A 20,878-nucleotide genomic window follows, 5' to 3' on the forward strand; every position below is an offset into this window, starting at 1 on the left:
TGGTGCAGGGACCGCCAAGGACTCAGAGGACGAGGAGGAGGAGGACTGGGTGGATGTGGTCACAGAGGAAGCTGCTCTCAAAAACATCCTAGAGCAGCTCCAGGGCCGAGAAAAGGTACAAATGTCCCCCAGCTGTGCTAGAACCGAGATTGTCCCACTCCTTCCCAGCATCCCAACCCCCTGCAGAGGGTCTTGGCCCTCATGAGCCACCACCCCTAATGGGGACCTTTCTCCTCCATGATCTTGGACCCCCAAGATAAGGGTGTTTGTCACACACCAGCCAGGGTCTCCTCCCCCACAGGCACTGTCCCAGTTCCTGACCCTGTTGGTGTAGGAGTCGTGGGGGATTTGGACAATGGGTGGGTCCCCACTATCCCCCATTCAGGCCTAAGTCCTGGAGCTGGTGTGGCTGGGGCAGGGAGGTCCCTGGCTAACTGGCTCTGTCTCCTCTAACCCCACTCCTGGTGGGTGCAGGATGAGGCCCAACAGCTCCTGTTTCTGCACACCATAAACCCCGCGTGTCTCGCTGCACAGCAGAGAGGGCAGGACACACTGGAGCCGCACTGCTGCAAGGCGGCTGTGGAGGAGAGGATTGTGGTGAGTGAGACACGGCACCCGGCAGCTGGAGGGTGGACAGAGACATGGGAGGGGCAGGGGTCTCCCCGGGCTGATGGTTGGGGGATGGCTGGTGCTGGAGGGGCAGCTGAGGGCAGGGATTGCTGGGGCTGAAGATTGGGGAGAGGAGATGGGAGAAATAGTGGGCAGGAATCGGAGGAGCGGGAGGCAGCTGGGGGGATCCTCCTGGCTGCATGGGGTACTGGCTGTGTAATCTCCTAATTGGGAAGTGTCAATGGGGCCCAAAGCTCACACGCTCCTTTGTCTTCTTTGGATCTCACAGGAGCTCATTGAGGAGCTTCCTGACGACTCTCCACCTGGCACCGTCCTGGCCAACTCCCTGATTGCTATGGGCAAACTCAGGTACCAAGACCCTCTTGCGCGGTTCCCCTAACCCTGGTGCTGCTCAGGCCCATGGCTGGGAGTCACTGCCCCTCCCACTCCCAGGTCACGTCCCAAGGGTGTCTCCTCTGGCAGAGGTGGCGGGAAGGTTCACTCTTTCCTGGCTGCTCTGTTCTTTTTCCTCCAGTAACATTGCAATGGCATTGGGGAGAGGCTGACTCCGAGGATCAGATACAGGAGGGGCAGCAGGGTCCAGGGAACAGGCACCATTCCTGCCCTGCCACTGTCTGTCTGGGAAACCTTGGCCTTATCAGTCCCCGTCTTGGTGCCTCAGTTTCCGTTCTCGTCCGCCTCTACCTATTTCCATGCAGCTTCTCGTCCGTGTTGGTGCCAGTCCCACCCCTGCACTGCACAGTCTAAAACCGGCTCCTCTCTCTTGCCAGCACCATGACACCTGCCCTTGAGCCAGCGCTGGAGACCCACCTCCTTCGAGCTGCTCTGCATGCAGTCTTCACCCTGGGCACAGAGAAGGACACCACCCAAGTCCAGGTAGATCGTGCTAAGTCATGGGTTGAAGAGCCAGCTGTCATCCTGCCACAAATCCTTGCGAATTGCCTGCAGTGGGATGTGAATGAGAGAGGCCAGGATATGTGTTTGGGGGTCTCACCAGTGCTTCCCAGAGACCCCCTCTTCCCATCCTGTGGCAGGTGTAGCCGCAGTTTCCCTAATTCTGACCCACGACTCTCCCTTGCTTTGCAGGATCTGCATAGCGTCTTGCCAGACGTCCTGGATGCCATGCTGGGGAACCTGCTTGCAGAGTCCCCAGACACCAACAGGCTCCACTACACCTTGGAGGTGAGCCTGATGAGAGGGGTGGGGGCAATTTTACTGTAACTCTTAGATCCCTTTTCCAGTCTGTCCTCTTAGCTGGGCCCCCAGTGGGCCGTCCTTGGTCAGGGCACTCAGTGCAATGCAGTGTCAGGCCCTTCCTCCTTGAAGAAAAGAGGAAGGAGCTGGGACTTCAAGCCAGAGCTCTGCCTAGTTCTGTTGAGCACTAACCATGGGGCCCCTGGCTGGCTTGGGGAGTGGGAGTCTGAACCCCTCCTGTGAGATCCAGAAGATGGTCCTCAGAGAAGAGTCACAAGCTCGTTCCTAGAGAAACAGGAGGACCCCAGAGAATCAGCCCTTGTCTCTGATGGGCCCCAAGATTCCTGGGGGAATTGTGCTCATACTCAGTCCCTTCACCCAACCAAGGACTTGAGAGCCAGGGAGGCGGGAGGAGTCTGTCTCCTTCCTGGTGAGCTGTTCAGGAATCAGGAGTTCTGGGAGGATGGGACCAGCCCCGACACTGAGCATTGTCCCAATGTAGAGAGACAATGACAAGTTGTGACCTACAAGCATCATCCTAGGGGCAAGAATCCCCTTCTAAAGCTCTACAATCAATGAATCAGCTATTCCACCCCTCATACAATGTCTCAGCCCCCTGGGAATGGGGAGGGGCTCATTAGCACAACACATGCACCTGCCCATTGATCCTGAGCTGCCTCCTTTCCCCACAGCACATTAACTACTGGATCTTGTCCAGGGTGTCGCGAGAGAGAGCCAGGGCCATTAGGAGCAGCACGACCCTGCTCAGATCCACCATCACTCTCCCTGAGTTCGACGTAAGTGGCCTCTGACCCCAGCTTCCTGACTCCAGGCATAGGTGGGCTGGCTCCAACGGACTGTAGGATCTGCTGCTGCAGGGGCTGTGGGTTAGGAGTGCACCTCTTGGGGAGGCAGAGTCAAAGCAGAGAATGAGCCTGGCTTGAGTCAAGTTCTTCTTGTCCTGGTTAAGTGGCTACTCTTGCTTTTAAGGGGACCATGCTCCAGATTCATGCCTTCCTGTCATCCTGGAGCAGCTGGGGAAGCAAATCCTCATGTAGAGCCCTGCCTGCATCCCTGTGCTCCAGGCTCCCTTGCGAGCAGAGACAATTAAGGATCTAGCTCTAGCTCCTATCCTCTAGCATCTCCTGCTGAGGGGAAGGAGAGTCCTGGCCCAGGTGGGGACTGGGAGCTGACAGGAAAATGCTGATGGAATCCCCTCTCCCTCTCCCTTCCATTAGAACTCAGCCAAATTCCCCAGGATGGGTCACCAAGTGGCACAGCTGGCTCTGTTCATCGGTTACCCAGCCAAGGACATCACCTGGCAGGCCAGGGAGGGGGTTTACCGGCTCTACCAGCTGCTGCTGCACCAGAGGGGTAAGGAACCCAGCTGGGAAATGGCACCTGAGAGAAGAGTGAGACTGGGACCCCAGCCAATTTCTCTCAGACTGACCCCGGCTGGAGGATGAGTCTCTCTCTCTCTCTCTCTTTCTGTCTTCTACACCACCCCCTGCAATTGTGTCAGGCCAGGCACACAGCGAGGACTCTGCCAACTCTGCAGCCAGCAATGGGATTGGAAGGACACAAGCACTGCAACCAGAACAACAAATGTGTGTGTGTGTCTCTCTTTCCCAGGCCTGACCGTCCATGAGGCCAAAGACCTGTGGGTCTGGGACTGGCACCAGGACTGCAGGCTCCTGGGCTACAAGAACACAGCCAGGGTGGGGGAGGTAAGGACACTCTGCCAGGGCATGACACAGCTCTGGCACTGCGGGTGGCTGCCTCCTGGAGCCACTAGATGGAGATGCCATTCTAGTCCAGGATTTGGAGCCTGGCTCTGGGCTATCTGCTGAAGCCTCACATCCGGTTTGTTTAGGTCTTCGGAAAGTTCTTCTCAGAGGGGCAGAGAAGATTCTTCCTGCGGACGGCAGTGCTGGCCATCCAAGACCCCCTACTGTGTGTCAGCCAGGCTGGGCTGCTCCTCACCTACTCCCTCCTGGGGGAAGCCCAGCAGCTGATGGGGGACAAGGTAAGCAGCTGCATTAGACTCAGGAGATTGGGGTGGGGCCCAGGCCTCATTCCCGTCCTATGGCCATTCGCTGGCCTGACAGCAAGGAGACTGGCGGGGAATGAGAGTGAGAGCAGGTGCTACTGGGAAGGGAGATGAATTCACCTCCATGAGCAGGAGGGAGCCAGCTTGTCCCCGGAGCAGCTCCAACTCAGCGCTTTAGCAAGGCTAATTAATGACCAGCATTACCTCATCATGGACTTATGTTCTTGGGACACAGTGCTGTCTCTCTTGGGAAGGGCAGAAGAGCCCCCTAAGTGCCCTCTGCGAGCCTCTCCTGTCCCACAGGGCTGCACCCAGTGGCTCAGTGTCCGTGTCTCCCGGGCCATCACCCAGAGTTGCTCCCATCATTGGCAGCCTGGGAGGCCAAGGACTGACGGGTGATGGCGACTGACCAGGCTGTTCTGAGTCACATGGGCGGGGGAAGCTTGTCCTGCTGCTGGCAGGGCTGGACCCGCTCTAGAGAGAACGGGAGGATTCAGTCAGCAGGGGCTGCTGATCTGCCCCATTCACCAGGGCTGCCATCCTGTGGCTTCAGCATTAGTGGCTGGGATGACTTGGGGAAAGGTCTCAACCTCCCCACATCCCACTTCACTGCTGTCAGAATCCCTCCTGCCCCTCTGCTAGAGCCCCCTGCCTGCCCAACGTGGGTGGGGGTGGAAGAGAGGGGTCTGAGAACTTGAGCTGTGGATTGGAGGTGGAAGAGCTGTCAGGGGCACTGAGGGGGAGGTGGCAGGAGCTCACTCTACAAGAAGGGGAGCTGGCACTGGAGGTCACTAGAAAGGACAAGAAGACTCCATTCTGGGGGTCAGGAGGGGGAATCCATCTCTCAGAGGTGGGTGGGTGCTGGGTGGAAATGCTGCTGGTTCCAGGTGCCCTTAATTCCCCCTGATACTGCGGGGGCGTCTGAGTCTCTGACAGGTCCTCGTTCCCTTGCAGCAGGAGGGCGTCACGGCCAATGTGATGCGCCAGCTCCGCGTCATCCGGCACTTGCGCCGGGTACCTGAGGCGCTGCAGGGGCTCTGCCTCTGAGGCCACCAGCAACTCCCGCTCCCTGCTTCTGCTGCAGGTACTGCTCTGGCAGTGCCCCACCCCTGGAGAAAGAAGGGCTGAACCAGACCAGAGAGGATGCGCAGGCCAGCAGCCAATCGGTAAAGGCCTGAGGAAAGCCAATCAGAGCAGAGGAAGAGGCAGCCAATCAGGGCCAGGCTAGGTCCTATATAAAGGCTGCCGAGCAGAGGCGAAGGTGGTCGCTCCCTGGCTAGTAAGGGAGAAGGACTGGCTCCTGGTATAAGGAGCAGCACCTTGGACAGAGCAGTGCTGGGCAGGCTTTGGGGAGCAGAATGGAGCTCCAGCCCGTTACCTGCCAGGCTCGGCCCATGCCAAAAAGGGTCAAGAAGGTGCATAGGGCCAAAAGGTGAAGTGGCCCAGGGAAACTAGGCAGACAAGAGGGGAGAGAAGAAGGGCAGAGGGAGGCTGCCGCTAGAGGGTCCCTGGGTCAGGACCCAGAGGAGCGGGCAGGCCTCGGTCCACCCCTTTCCCCCTTGTACAGCACCTGGCCGTGGAAGAGTGGTTGTGACAGACTGCAACCAGACCTTGAGCAGAGGGGCTAGACTAAAGGGTTGTGGTTGGCCACCAAGGGAGGTGCAAGCAGGAGGACTGCTGTTAACATCCCCACCCCCGGGAAGGGGGTGAGACTGGAGTGGTGGGCACTGCTGGAGGGCAGTGGCCTGAAGCAGACAACGGTACTGCGCCGAAGAGGATGCCGCTGAGCAGGCAGCAACGCGGGTCCCAGGGCAGCAGAGCAGACGATGGCCAGACACCACGTGTCAAGGGCACTGCACAGCGGTTGAGAGCTTATTCCTGGAGTGACCAACAAGAGGTGCCAGCGGTGGTGGGTTGAACTCCTCACACTCCCTGTAAATGGGGAGCGAGTGGAAGGGGAAATGGAGCCCCCTGGCACTCACAGAAACTCTCTCCTCTCTGTGGAGCAGGGTCCTTTCCTCTGCCCCCCAGATTCCTTCATCTGAGGCAGGAGCTCTTTTCCTCACACCCATTCCCCTCCCCCCTTTCCTTGGTCTACCCCCATCCCATTTCCCCTGCGCCCAAACAAAGCTCTCCCTGCCCCATAGGGTGTGGAAAGGCCATTGTGTCAGGGCCACAGCCCAAGCCCCACGAAAGCTCGGAAACTTTTGAGGAGGTGGGGGTGGGACAGAGGCTCAGGGCTAGCTTCACCTCCTGCCCTTTATTCTCCCCTTGGCCCTTCTATGGGGGCTCTGGGTGTGAAATGAATAGGAGCCTCCTTCCCAACTGTCTTCCAGGCCCTGGGATCTGTTACAGCCTCCCCGATGTGCGCATCCTGTAGCTGAGCCACGTCAGGGAGCAGTGGGGACAGGTCACCTCATCCCATCCAAGCAAGCAACACTGGCTCTCAAAGAGGCTTAGATGGAAGACCCCACTCCCCCATAGAGCTAAGAGCCATTTACTTCTTGGGGCCTGTGGGTCTCTTGGGGGAGAAATGGCTTCCCCAATGCACAGCCTGGCTGGGAGCTTCCCACGTCCCTGACTCCCAGCTCTGGGACAGAGACGTCTTCATCATCGTACCACCCTCGTTTTGTTCCTAGGAAGGGGCTCCCCAGAGATGTCCTCGAACCTGGACTCCTGAGAGCATTTCTGGCAGGAGGCTCCAGCCCCTCGGGCAGGAAGAGAGCATCAGGTAGTCTTGTTCACATGGCATCTCCGGTCTCCAACTCCACTTCCTGCAGCAGGGCAAATGAACCCATCATCTCCCAGTATCCCAACTCTTTGACTTCCTTCCACTCAACAGTGGGGTTTCTCCAGCCCCCTCACCACACCTGTCAGCCTTTGAATGATGAAGGGCCTGAATGTCCAAGTCACCAGAAGAAGCAAACTCCAGTTCCAGGTAGTGGGGCCTGTGTGTGCTCAGCCCCTCTGGAAACCAGGTCTGAAATGGGGAGCAAGGACTCCAGGCCAATAACAGTAGGAGTGGGCAGAGCAGGCCTGTAACAGGGTGCTTTCCCCTGGGCTGCAGAGCCTGGGGCCTAGCCAAGCTGATTACAGAATGAGCCCTAACTGAGAGGCACCAGGTACCTCCCCCTAAAGAGCCAGACTTCAGTGGTGACACAGCCCAGCTGGGGTATCAACAGGAATGAGAACGAGGTCAAGGGAGAGCAGAGCAGCAAGGGAACTTGAGAAGAGAGGTAGGACGTGCCCAGGGAAACCTGCAGCAAAGAGAAAGGAGCAGACCTTGCTATTGGGTACAGGGCCCTGGGCTGCTACCAATGTCAGGGTGGGACTGGGTTCCCGTACTGGCCGCAAAGAAGCAAAAGACACGGCCTGCTTAGGAAATTGCTGAGTGGCAAAAGGAGGGGCCAGGGCCCCAAGAGGTTAGAAAGAAAGGAGAAGGTTCCTCTGACACAAACCCACATGAGGCAGGTAACGTGGAGGTGGCAGGAATGGCCATGGACTTTGCAGACCCTCCACCAACACACCTTGTCAGGTGCTGCAGGGAGGTGAAGGACGAAATGGTTGGCCCAGAGATGAAGCTGACTGGAGTAGGGACAAACACAAGGGGGGAGCAGTCCATGGTGGGTTCCCAGACCTGATGGAAAAGGTTTTGGCGTCTGCAGCTGCAGCAGCGAAAAGGCTACAGAAGACGCTAAGGGCTTCAGAACGGGCTCTGCAAGCAGCGGTTAATGAGAATGAGAGGCTGCAGGAAGAGCGTTGGGATACTGCAGAAGAGGAGGATGCCTCTTCATTCCGGTGAGGGAGCTGGCAGTGGAGCTGGAGACACTGTGGGCACAGGCTGTACAAGCGCGCAGCCGGTGACAGCGACGAGATGACGAGGGATGAAGCTTGGACAAGAACAGAACTTGCCCCCCATGTGGGCCAGTTTCTAAGGAGGAGGGTATATAACGGGGGCTTGGCCTGTGGGTTATAAAGCCTGGAGCTAGGCCAAATGGATTACAGAGTGAGCTCCACCTGAGGGGAAAGCCAGGGAAAACCGCAGCAAAGGTACAGGAGCAGGCCCAGCTGTTCGGTACCGGGCCTTGGGGCAGAACCTAGAATCCAGGGTAGGACTGGTTCTCCCATGGTCTCGAAGGAAGGGGGTGTACAAGGCCATAGAAAGGGCTACCAAGGACAACATGGGCAGGCCGAGCCAAAGTCAGGCTGATGAAGAGCCCCCGAAGGGATGGAGGACCTTGTTTCGGTTAAAGACATTTTTGGACTTTTCCTTTGGGATGAACGCGACTCAGGAAGGAGAGGACTAAAAGACGGTCACCTGCCAAAAAACTGCCAGTCACCTGCGAAAAAACTGCGAGAGGGCCCTGGCAACTCTCGGCGGGGGTGCTAGCCCAGCAAGAAAGCTGTGCCACCAGGCCTTGCCAGGAAGGGGCACCTATCGGTGAGTGAACTGTTACAAGCCTTCTTCCATTATGGAAACAGCCTGGTATTGGAGAGTGGTGGGGATGGCCTGTGGGAGAGGATGGCTGGAAGGGGCAGCAGGGTCCAGTGACGAGAGCAGGGAACAGGTTATACTGCATCCCTGTCACTAAGTGGTCACGTGATCCTGGCCAGGTCACTCTCCCACCTGGTGCCTCACTTTCTCTATCTTTGAAATGGGGATCATGCTGTCCCACATTAGAAAGTGTTGGATCCTCTGATCTTGCTTCCCAAATCCCTGCCCTCCTTGCCCCACACAGGCCTCTGCCCTGTTCCTCAAACGTCCATGCCCGTGTTAGTGCCTGGGTCGCTCCGCAACTGCAAGGGCTCATGTACAGTCTCCTGCCAGCAAACTGAAACCACCCCTAGATCCAGAATAGGAATCGCAGTTCCTGTGTGCTGCCCTGAATGGAATATAGACCATGGGCATGGGGAAGGCCAACACTCACATCCGGGTAGATCATCAACCTACTCCTCTGTCCCAGGAGCAGGAAGGCCTCTGGGTCTTGCTCTCTTAGTAGCTGGAGCTGCTAAGTTGGGGGTGCAGTGGGCCATTGGGTGACCCTTGGTCAGGGAAGTCAGTGCAGAGCAGTGTTTAACCAGTTACCAGTCCATGAGAGGACCTTATGATGTACCTGTATGGCACAATAATTCTTTAGTAAATCCATTGATTCAATTGCTTATTCTTTGGGGTTCAGACCCTCTGTTCTCTCTGGAGCTGTGTGCCAGAGAGGGCCAGGAGCAGATGCACAGGGCTAAACAGCCTGTAATGCTAGGTGAGTCAAACCATGGCCACAATACAGACACCCTGGGCATCCATGGGGACTGATTCTGGGCCCTTCACTACCAAGAGCACAACTCATTCCAACTTGAGTCATGACAGTGGTGACCCCTGCCAGCCCCTCTGAGGTGGGTCAGTATTATCCCTGTTAGCTGGGGCATAGGGATAGAAAGCAGGAGTTATTGTCCTCTGTCTCCTGCTGGTGAACCTGAGCTGTACTATGACTAACCTGCCTGAGCAGTACATGTTAGCTAAACTGTTTGCCACCCCCAAATGGTTAAAAATCATGAGACTGTTCTAAGAAAATGGAAGTTGGAGGTTTTTACGTGCTTTAGGTTTCTGAGCTGTTAGGTGCACTGGTTTCATGTATTCAAGGTTTTCTCTGCTACCATGAGGGCTAGAAACTTTTGTAATGAAAGCTGAAATTCTCCTGCAATACAGTGGAGATAACCTTCATTCCCACCCCTTAAGTGTTATCCCCTTCCCTCTCCTCAACCAGTTTTGGCAGTTGCCGAAGCAGACAGACTCTCCTGGTGTGTATCTGGGCTCACATGACAGTTGCTGAGTGATCAGCATGGGCTCCAGGGTCAGCTTATCATTATGGTCCTTTTTACGTACTCCTCAGACAGAATAATTTATTAGGAACCTGATCTGCAGACACAGGCTCCTCTCCCCTGGGCGCATCATCTGGGGTGCCCCTCCACAGAGATGGGGTAGGGCTACCTGGCCATAAATGGTGAAGATGGGCAAGGAAAGGAAATGGGGGTGATCTCATAGATCCCTGTGGAGTGTGATGAGCCTCACAGGATACAGGGTGGCAGTGACGTCTTAGGGGCTGAAGCAGGGGCTGCCCCACAGGATATGGGGGTGGGGGGCAGGGACCTCTCAGGGTCTGAGCCCTGTGCAGCCTGTTGTGGCCCCTCAGGGAACATTCACTGGGACTGTTAGAAATTCAGGAGCTGTTTGATCCTCCTGAGCCCATCGTCCCCTCTCGCCCCCTGCAGCTGCTGCTCCCAGGGGTTAATGCCGCAGTGAAGGGCAAAGGGCATCTGGGGTTTGGATTGTGGGATGGAGCCAATACAGGCCCAGACTGTCCCACTCTGGGCAATTCCCCCTCTACTTTCAAACTGCACAACCCCGCCCCCACCCCTAATTACCAACTGCCACTCTGGGCTGGGGAAGGACCATTCTCACCTGCGTGGGGGGGGGGGGGGGGAGTTGGAGACTTATCCCCAGACTCAGGATAAAAGCTCCCAGCTGAGGGGATGAACCATTTCACTGGGGGGTGGGGGGAGGGATAAAATGGCAAAGGTTGAAAATTCACCAGTTTGATGTTTGGTTTTGGGGTTTCTGAACAATCAGATCCTTTTCATTTTTCCTGTTCTCTTTGTGGCAAAAATCCCCCTTTGCTAGTGACAAATTTTGGGATTGTGTCAGGATAAGCCCCTGCCACCTGGGAGAGTGGGACCCTCCAAAGTGGCAGTTCTGGCAGTTGGTCAATCTTCTTCTCCACCCCGAAGTGCCCCCTCAGAGGGCGAGGGGGATCAGCCACCCTGACCAGCCTGGGCTTTCCCCTCTCAGTGGAGGATGCCCCCTCCCCAGGCTTTAACTCGCTCCAGAATCACCCCCGTCTAGCACCCTGGCAGCGTAGGCCCTTGGGTCGGCCACTTCCCTTCTCTGTACCCCAGGCTCCTCCCCATCTCTCCAATGGGAACGGGGAATATTCTCGAACTCTGGGCAGTCGTGAGCCCGAGTGAGAGAAGGGGCGCTAAAGCCCTCTGTGAAGGAGAGAGGGGAGTTTCACGGTGTTCAGCACCAAGGAATTCTAAAGTTTGCCAAAATGTCTAGTGCGTGGAAACAAGAAATGGCTGGGGCCAAATTTTGTAACCATTGCCTTGTTTAAAGCCCATTCAGGGATGTGAGTCCCTTCTTTGCCAGCAGGAGAAAAGAGGTTCCTGCCTCCATTTTTGTGGCCTTAACAAACCAGGTGCTGTGCCCCAGTTCTCGTCTGAGATCCCTGAAAAAGAACATCTTCCCATCCATTCCCAAGACAGGACCTATCTTTGAAAGGGGAACAAAGAACCCTGGGACTTACAGACTAGCTAGCCTCATAGCTGGAAAGATACTGGAATATGTTCTTAAACAATCAGTTTGTCAGCACCTACAGGATAATTTGGTTCTTAGGACGAGCGAGCATGGATTTGTCAAGAACAAATCATTCCAAACCAATCCTATTTCCTTCTTTGACAGGGTTATGGGCCTGGTGGAGGTGGGTAAACAGTAGATGTGATCTGTCTTGGTGTTACTAAGGCTTTTGACACAGTTCCTTAGGACATTCTCACAAGCAAACGAGGGAAATGTGGTTGAGATGCAATTAGTGTAATGTGGGTGCAGAGCTGGTTGAAAGCCCATACTCCAAGAGCCCTTCTCCATGTTTGGCTGTCCAACGGAGAGGGTGCACCTGGTGGGTCTGGCAGGGATTAGTCCGAGGTCCGGTACTATTCAATATTTTCATTAATGATTTGGAAAATGGAGTGGAGAGTATGCTTCTAAAATTTGCAAATGACACCAACCACTTTGAAGCACAGGATTGGAATTGAAAACGCCCTTAACAAATTGGAGAATTGGTCTTCTTGAGCCAAACTCCATGGCTGGGCCCCTCTCTATAGACTGGGCTGAAGTGAAACCCCAGAGCCAAACACTCCTCCTCCTGGGCAGTGCGCTCCGACCTGTAATGGTCAGATGCTGCTTAGCACTGTCAGAGCAGCTTTTGCTGGGGGATTCTCCCAGCACTTTCCAATAGCGGGAAAGTATTAAATTCCTATTTGACTGCTGGGGACAGAGCCATAGACGGGGGAGCAACTTGCCCAAAGTCCCACAGGAAAAGGAAAACAACCAGCAATGGAACCAATAGGAAACCCAGCAATGGAATTCAGGAGTCCTGACTCCCAATTCCCTGGTCCAGTCACTCCAGCGGAGCACACTCCCTCTGAAAGTCAGGGGGAGCGGACATGAGGGCCTGGTTGTAATTGCCAGCTGTGGGAGGGAGTGTGCAGCAGTGGTTAGGCAGGGTAACTCCTCAGGTCACCACCACCCTCTCCAGCCCGCCTTGGGCTTGGAGAATGAGAAGGGCAAGGGACAACACTGAACATCCTCCATCCATCGCTCCATCACCAAGAGCAAGTGAGTGGCACTAGGGTTCCTCTGTGGTGTTCCCTGTCTGTCTGGAGAGAGGCAGAAAGAGGGGGAGAGAATCTCTCCCAAAGGAGATTGGATTTGCAAACAGCCCCCAGGAGCCCTTTGCTCTCAGACCAGGGAGGGGCTTCTCCAGAGCAGTCTCCAGTGTGTTTGAAAAGGTCCCAGCAATGGGGCCCACAGCCCTTCCCTTATGGGAGACTGTTCCCCAGGCTGAGAGTCTCTGAACTGGGCCAGACCTTGTGAGCTGCTGAGCATGGAAATCAATGGGAAACAAGGGGGTTCTGGCCTTGCTATGCTTGGGGACTTTGAAGTGGGGAATGGTTTCCCAGGAGAAGTCCAGACTTCTCAGTTCTGTTCCTTCTCTAGCCTGTGCGGGGGTGGGGGTAGGGATGAGTCTGGCCTGGGATGGCAGGAGGGAGCTCCAAATGAGCTATTACCAGCAGGAGAGTGAGTTTGTGTGTGTATGGGGGTGGGGGGATGTGAGAAAACCTGGATTTGTGCAGGAAATAGCCCAACTTGATTGTCATGCACATTGTGTAAAGAGTTGTCACTTTGGATGGGCTATCACCAGCAGGAGAGTGAATTTGTGTGGGGGGGTGGAGGGTGAGAAAACCTGGATTTGTGCTGGAAATGGCCCACCTGATGATCACTTTAGATAAGCTATTACCAGCAGGACAGTGGGGTGGGAGGAGGTATTGGTTCATATTCTCTGTGTATATATAAAGTCTGCTGCAGTTTCCACGATATGCATCTGATGAAGTGAGCTGTAGCTCACGAAAGCTTATGCTCTAATAAATTGGTTAGTCTCTAAGGTGCCACAAGTACTCCTTTTCTTTTTGCGAATACAGACTAACACGGCTGTTACTCTGAAACCCGTAGGAATATAGTTTTTGATAACCTTCCTTAGCAATAATGATATTTAACTTCATGGTTGAATTCCATATTATTACCCCTTGGTTTCGTACTTACATGGGAATTGCTCTGAAATTACACTCTGACACCTGGACTTCCTAAAAAATCCTACAGCTGGAAGGCGAGACTGTCTCTGTCAAAGCTTGAGATCGAGTCATTAAAAAAGAAAAAAGAGTTTAAAGTAGTTTCACGTGCTGCATTTTGATGGGATTACAATCACATTGTCCTATTGTTTCAAATATTTCCTCTCCCCTTCTACTGTCCCATGTGAAAGACCCACAAAAACAGGAGGAAACTGACTGTACACAAAGTGCTCTCGGTGCTTAGAGTCACCACTTTCAGTCAGCGAAATCACGGGGATTTTACTCAGAACGGAAGTGAAAAGGTTTCAGACAGAAGTGTGGCTTGTTTTCAAGATGACGGTGTCCCTGTAACAAAACAGCTATCCATCTATCTAGGTTCTTAGCCCATCGCCAATGTACCTGAAGTACTGCCCAAAATGAGTCCACAGCAAGTAGCTTATGCCTGCCCAGTTCATAGAATCATAGAATAACAGAGTTGGAAGGGACCTCTGGAGGCCATCTAGTCCAACCCCCTGCCCAAAGCAGGACCAATCCCAACTAAATCATCCCAGCCAGGGCTTTGTCAAGCCTGACCTTAAAAACTTCTAAGGAAGGGGATTCCACCACCTCCCTAGGTAACGCATTCCAGTGTTTCACCACCCTCCTAGTGAAAAAGTTTTTCCTAATATCCAACCTAAACCTCCCCCACTGCAACTTGAGACCATTACTCCTTGTCCTGTCATCTGCTATCACTGAGAATAGTCTAGATCCATCTGCTATCACTGAGAATAGTCCAGATCCAACAGCTGCGGGGGACCCTGTCACAGGAAAGGTTGTTCCCCTGCCACAGTGGCCTTTAAGGGACTTTGCAGAGGTGCAGAGAAGCTAGGACATATCAGTGTGCTGGCCACACCCACTCACACCTCCACCCTCTTCCCCTGCAATGCCCTTGTGCAGCGTGATGTTGGTGGGAAGCCCAAAGGTCTCCCTCACCAGTGTTCCCTGAAGTGGGAAGGGAACAGACTGACACTGCCTCTGGCCCCTTGGTGCCTAAGGGTGTTTTCATATAGCTTGGTCTGTTTCTGTGGAGGGCCTTAAAGCTGAGGACTGATATGGTGACATGAACCCAGTATTCTGTAGGGAGCCAGTTTAACAGGTCGAATGTGGTGGGGATGTCCTTTCCATTGCTGACATTACTGGGGAAGTGGGCTGTGGTCTCCTCGTCCAGCTGGAGCTTCCCTAAAGATGAGATTTCTGAGCTGGGTTGCTTGTCACCTCACACCTGCCCTGGGATTTACCCTTCCAAGCTGCAGTGCAGTCCTACCCACAGATACAGGTCACTGTGCTCAAGTCATGCTCCAATAGGCAGGGGTTGCTGCCTACTTGCTAGCCCCAGGTGAGAGAGGATGTCTTTGGCAGCTGTAGTTATCTTAGTGTGCAAGAAGATATCCCAGGCTCTGAAATGACTATTTGAGGAGTGACTCTTTCATTAATGGAAACTGCTATCTATGGTGGTGACTGGCTCTTCCCATTGTTTTCTCTTCCAATCAACATCATCTCTATCTTGCCCAAGAAAAGCTTCAGCCAGCTGCCTTTCTCCCTTTTACTGATCTCAGCCAGGCCCTGAGATATCTGGGTGGTTGTGCTGTCAGCATCAGAGTCAAGTGACTAAATTATTTGTGCTCATCCTCAGAGTTCATTTCTTAATACATGTACTATTAAAGCACTATATTGCTTTTATAGCTTCATAGTATTATTGACACTTCTCGACCTGAGCAACTAGTCTGAGTTTGGGGCCCTGGGGATGTGCTGCTGGAAGCCAGGTATTTCTTTGATGCAATTTTATTTGCAAAGAATGAACAAAGTCCTGCTTCTCCGAATGTATGAGGAACCAAGAACATGAGGAGCAATTTCATAGCTTACTGCCACCCCAACCCTCTTTAGACTTAAGGATCTCTCTCTAGCTCAGCAGTTCTTAAACTGTGGGTCGGGACCCCAAAGTGGGTCTGGGACACATGACCAGAAAGGGTTAAGCCTCCTGCAGGATAAATGACTCAAATTCAACATATGGGGAGATAATATTTGTGGTTTTGTGTATTTACATATATACTGGTAGAGGTCAACAATGTAATCAGACAGTCCCTGTCCATGCTGTATTCTATTTATTCAGAGATCAAAAGAACATCTTAACATTTAAATGAACTTTAAACATAGGATACTGCTGTATTCATCTCTCTTTGAAATGTATAGCAAATCCTCTGTGAATGGTGGAAAAACAGGCAATTGCCTTATGTTAATTCGTGTAGCTAAGTACTGGTGGTGGACCTATTTGTGAGCCAAGGGACTCTGCCCTGTCACAGAAGGCCTAAAATTGTATAAAAGATCCTTGATTCCCGATCCTGTCATCTCAGATCTGCTTAAGCTTCATCAGGGGAAGTTTGAGTCGCAAGATTGAGATCGTGGTCCTAAACTGGAACACCCTGAATGTGATACTGGACACTGAACTATAACCTCTATACTAAATTCTGAAAGAACTCTTTGCAGCTACAAAGCTTACCATCTCTGCCATGAATCTGAACCTCAAGAATTGAACTCATGTCTGGGTGTATACTGATCTTTTAACCATACTCTTTTCTTTTTTTTATAAATTTTACTTTAGTTGATAAGAACTGGCTGTCAGCGTGTATTTGGGTAAGAGCTGAAACATTCATTAACATGGCAGGTGATGTGTCCGATCCTTTGGGATTGGCAGAACCTTTTCTTTTATATGATGAATAAGGTTTTCATTAATCCTCATCATTTCTGACTTGGGTGACTAGTGAGAAGCCTGAGGCTATGTTACTTTAAGGGAACTGAGTTGTTGACTTATGTTGCGGGAAGGGTGGCCAGCACATCCCTCGGCCCGTGCTGCTTCCTGCAGCCCCCGTTGGCCTGGAGCGGTGAACAGCGGCCAGTGGGAACCGCAATCGGCCAAACCTGCGGACACAGCAGGTAAATAAATGGGCCCGGCGCTCCAAGCGGTGGACAAGAGTTGAGAACCACTGTCTTAAGGGGTTTAGGGAAGAATGCGGGAAGATGGATGGGTTGATTGAGCTGGAATGAAAAGGGTATTTTAGATAGAAATTTAGAATGCAGTCTTAGAGTGACTTTGTTCTTGAAGAAGATCCTGTACATGGGGTATGACATGAGGGCCCCAAGTTCTCCTACGCATTTTGCGGATGTGATGGCAACAAGGACGACCACTTTCACTGATAGATGTAAGAGTGGACATGTAGCCAAGGGTTCAAACGGAGGTCCGGTAAGAGAACTAAGTACTAGGTTAAGATCCTATAGAGGTATTAGGATTCAGAGTTCAGGACAGAGATTCCGGACACCTTGTAAGAATCGTTTTGTAATTGGAAGGGCAAAGAGATATTTTCCTATCTAACTAATGTATTTCCCAAACTACACGGCTAATCCTATATCAAAAGGTAAGTCATGCAGAGGCATTGCTGGAGCTCAGACTCAGACTAAGGGTGGTTGAGAAGGACTGGGGGGTGTGGGGGAGTGTTGGTCGTACAACGCTGGTTAATGGCCCCTGCTGGCACGAGACGGGGAGAGCACACATGCGACCCCACCGGGCACTGCTAGACTAGAGGTGCAGGGGCGCACAATCACCTGAAGTGGAGCCCCCACAGGGACATCATTTGAAGAAGAACCTGTAGTTATTAAATACTAGAGGATTGGCTACCAGATCTGAGTGATATATTGACCTGGTTAAGTGGCTGGTCCCTTGGGATTGCAAGGACTTTATGTATGATGAATAAGGCCCTACCAAATTCACAAACACAAAACCTGGTCTCCCCCATTAAATCTGGCTATTGTAGGGGGTTTGCAGTATTGCCACCCCTACTTCTGTGCTGCCTTCAGAGCTGGGCAGTGGGAGAGCGGTGGCTGCTGGCTGAGACCCCAGCTTTGAAGACAGTGCTGTTGCCATCAGCAGCACAGATGTGAGGGTGGCATGGTATGCCATTGCCACCTGCAGCAGTGGAGAAGGGCGGCAATACCAGACCATGCCACACTTACTTCTGTGCTGCTGGTGGTGGTGGCTCGGCCTTCAGAGTTGGGCTCCCGCCCAGCAGCCACCGCTCTCCCACCGCCCGGCTCTGAAGGCAGCGCAGAAGTAAGGGTGGTAATACCACAGCACCCCCACCCATCCCACAATAGCCTTACAACCCTCTTTTGGGTTGGGCTCCCCAGTTTGAAAAGTGCTGACTTGAAGGCTTTACATGTTTTTATATTTTTAAATACATATTCATGATTTGTGACAACACCCTAAAATTTAAGATTTAAAGATCTGTAACTGTGAAAATCAAGATTTTTAAAATGTGATGACTGTGAAATTTCCCAAAATGAACCGTCAATTCCATAGGGCCCTAATGATGAATCTGTCTTTCAGTGACCTCTCATCTTAAAGACCAGATGTCTGGGTGGTGAGTCAAGGGCTGGATTTCCTAAGGGGACTGTATTTTTTGGCCACTGGTGAACCAGTATGGTGAGACAGAAGCTCATTTTGTTACCAACTTGGTAAACTCTAATGATAGAATAACCACCAGTTTGGGGTGGATCTGCCGTTTCATACAGTTTATCCTGAATATGGTACTCAGTTGTGACCCACTTTAGGCGCGGTGACACTACATTCATAGATTTTAAGTCCAGAAGGGACCATTACATGATCTAGTCTGCCCTCCTGTGTAACACAGCTCAGAGAATCTCACCCAGTTACCCCTGTACTGAGCCCAATAATGTATTTGTCTGAAGCATGGTCCAGAAAGGCATCCAGTCTGGATTTGAAGACACCAGGAGATGGAGAACCCACTTCCCTTGGTAACAGAGATCAAAATGAAATCTCTGGGAGCAGAAGAAAGTGACAAGAACAGGAAATACACAAGAGGTGGGGCGAAGGGACCTCGGACAGGACAGGACAGGAGACAGATGCTGAAATCACTTCCATTCTCTTCCGGCGCAGACTGACAGCAGCATCCTGACTCCCTTTGGGCAGGGCTAGCATGGAGAAAACATGGAAAAAGCTGCTGTGGCAGACCCTGGAAGAGCAGGGGGACAGAGAGCTGAGGAGATAAGTGATCAGGCTGCAAGTGGCCCTGCTTGACAAGAGGGTGAAGCTCATTCCCTGCAAGAAGCTAGACATACGGGCTGCCACAGCTATTAATGATGTGCTGATCAGGTACTGCGCCAAGCGCTACGGAGTGGAGGTGGCCGTGAAGGTGCTGACAGACATTGACCGCAGAGACGGTACTGAATGAGCTCAAGAGAGATCAGACCTCCCTAATGGGGAACACACATTGCAGGCCCTGACCTGCCCTCTTGTTTCTGTGCACAGCCTAGCCAGGGATAAATCCAGCTCTTGCCATCAGGAGAAGTCAGCTCAATTCCCCAAAATTTGTCCCCTTCTGTCCTATTCACTCCAACCTGTCCTAGTCCTGCCTCTTCCCGACCCACAGCTACTCAGTCCAGTCCCACTTGTCTTCCCCAGTGAGTCCCAAGTTCTCCTTGCCCAGCCAGTCCTAGTTCCCCACAGCTCATCTGATCGGTATCTCCCCTCTCCCACCACTGGTTCCTTGCCCGTTTCCTTGTCCAGCCAGTCCCTGTCTCACCCTGTCCAATCTCTGTGTGCCCTGTCCCCCGGCCCCCCACTCCCCTGTCCTTTCTGTCACTGGCTGAGTCGTGGGTGGTCTGGCCTAATGGGCAGAGCAAGAGTCTGAACTCAGAAAGGACAGGTCCTGAGGCAGAGCCAAGGGTTGGAGCTGGGAGTTAGAAGCCAAAGTCTAAGCCAAAGGGTAACTGGAGTCACAGCCAAGGATCAGAGTTGGGAGTCGAAAGCCAGCATGGAGCTGGGACTGGGGCTTTAGAGCAGGAGCAGGCTGGGGCTGGAGCAGGAGCAGAACTAGACACAACATAGCAGGGACAGGACCAAGCGCAACTGCAGCCAAGGAGCATGTTGAGCAGCCAGTGCTCTGTTATTGCTGCTGATCTTATAAACCAGACTGCTGGCCCTGTGGCCAGTCAGACCCTGCGATCAATCAGGCAGCTCCAGGCCAGGGCAGCTGGGCCTGCTAGTTGCCAGGCAACGAAGTTAGTTGGAGAGCAGGCCAGTGGCTGCTCCTAGCTGACCTGACCCCTGTGAGTAGCCCACTTTCAGGGGCACCTTCCAGGAGCCCTAGAACCAGGATTCTTGGGGTCTGCCCTGAGAAAGTACGCAGAAGGCCCGGGTCATGGCCATGTTCCGTGGGATCCCATGAACGCACAGAACTCTCTCTGTTTCCTTTAACAAAGAGAAGGTAAGGGGTGACTTGCTTATAGTCTGTAAGTATCACATATTTCATAATGGGATCTTCAGTCTAACTGACTGGTATAACATGATCCAATAGCTGAAAGTTGAAGCAAGACACATTCAGACTGGAAATAAGCCGTACATTTCTGACAGTGAGGTAATTAACCATTTTGGAACAATTTACCAAGGTCCTGGTGGATTCTCAAGATGGGATGTTTTGTTAAATGATCTGCTCTAGGAATCCCCCACCCCCTCAAAAAATCTTTTCTATACTTCTGCCACCCACACCCACCAACTTTCCTGGTTCACTCCCAGGCTCCTCCCAGCAAGTACTTCCCTCTCCCTCACTCCTCCGTTACCCGACTCCCCCAAGCCTTTGCACCGCTTCTGAGGGGTGCGGGAAATACATTTCTATATTGTATTTTACATGAATTATTACTCAATGTTCTGTATTAATATGCCTAGTAAGGAATCTTTTTTGCTGTCTGTATTGTTACAGACATACTTGCTGACAAGTATTTTGAAATAAATTAGCAAAATAATTGAAACTAGTGTGATTATACTGTGTTATTTTGACAAACAAATTATGCAGAATTTTAAAATATTGTTCACTGTATTCCTAAGTGCAGAATTCCCCCAGCAGTAATGGGAAACTCGAATGCAACAACTTCTTTAATAGCAAAGAAACACCTGGTTAGACAGACCTTTGTTACACATTAGGGACGTAGTTCTTCATCACATTTCTATTTAAAATAGACAGCATGAGCAGTTCCTGAGTCTTCTTTCAATAACACAGACCGGGCTGTCCTGACCCACTCCTCAGCCCAATCCATACTGAGACAGGACTGCAAATCCCACTCTAGATGTTACCCAAGAGTCACCTGTTGGCTGGCACCCAGATAGGTGTGGGGGGAAGTTCCTGGCTGAGTCCCATCTAGATGCGTGAGGGAGTCGTGTGTGTGTGAGAGTCTTGGCTGCATCCCAGCTAGATGCGTGAGTGAGTTGGGACGGAGACAGAGAGAGACATGGCTGGATCCCACCTACATGGGGGGGACAGCTCCCTAATGGAGAAGGCTGTGACCATCTGCTCTAAATTCCCTCTACCTGTCTACTCTTCCCCACGCTGCTCAACCAAGTCCCCTTCCCTGCCCCCGGCAGTCTCTGCTTGGCCTCATGGGGACAGGACCACTCCCTGGTCTCCATCTGCTGGTGCTGTGTCAGGCCCATGGGCTGCCAGAAGC

General features: G+C 52.7%; 1 protein-coding gene across 1 annotated transcript in view; it reads left to right on the forward strand.

The window, feature by feature from the left end:
* The window catches only part of LOC140913062 (uncharacterized), a 25,123-nt gene extending 14,810 nt beyond the window's left edge, over positions 1 to 10,313 (forward strand). The window contains exons 4-13 of the mRNA XM_073348744.1: positions 9 to 115; positions 475 to 597; positions 899 to 978; positions 1,401 to 1,506; positions 1,717 to 1,812; positions 2,517 to 2,621; positions 3,063 to 3,198; positions 3,347 to 3,551; positions 3,698 to 3,850; positions 4,829 to 10,313. Coding sequence (XP_073204845.1) covers positions 9 to 115; positions 475 to 597; positions 899 to 978; positions 1,401 to 1,506; positions 1,717 to 1,812; positions 2,517 to 2,621; positions 3,063 to 3,198; positions 3,347 to 3,462 — 869 coding nt within the window. The 3' untranslated portion in view covers positions 3,463 to 3,551; positions 3,698 to 3,850; positions 4,829 to 10,313. The remainder of the gene's footprint in view (positions 1 to 8; positions 116 to 474; positions 598 to 898; positions 979 to 1,400; positions 1,507 to 1,716; positions 1,813 to 2,516; positions 2,622 to 3,062; positions 3,199 to 3,346; positions 3,552 to 3,697; positions 3,851 to 4,828) is intronic.
* The last annotated feature ends 10,565 nt before the right edge of the window (positions 10,314 to 20,878 follow it).

This window comes from Lepidochelys kempii, chromosome 6 (assembly GCF_965140265.1).
Source record: "Lepidochelys kempii isolate rLepKem1 chromosome 6, rLepKem1.hap2, whole genome shotgun sequence".
Classification (NCBI taxonomy): Eukaryota; Metazoa; Chordata; order Testudines; family Cheloniidae; genus Lepidochelys; species Lepidochelys kempii.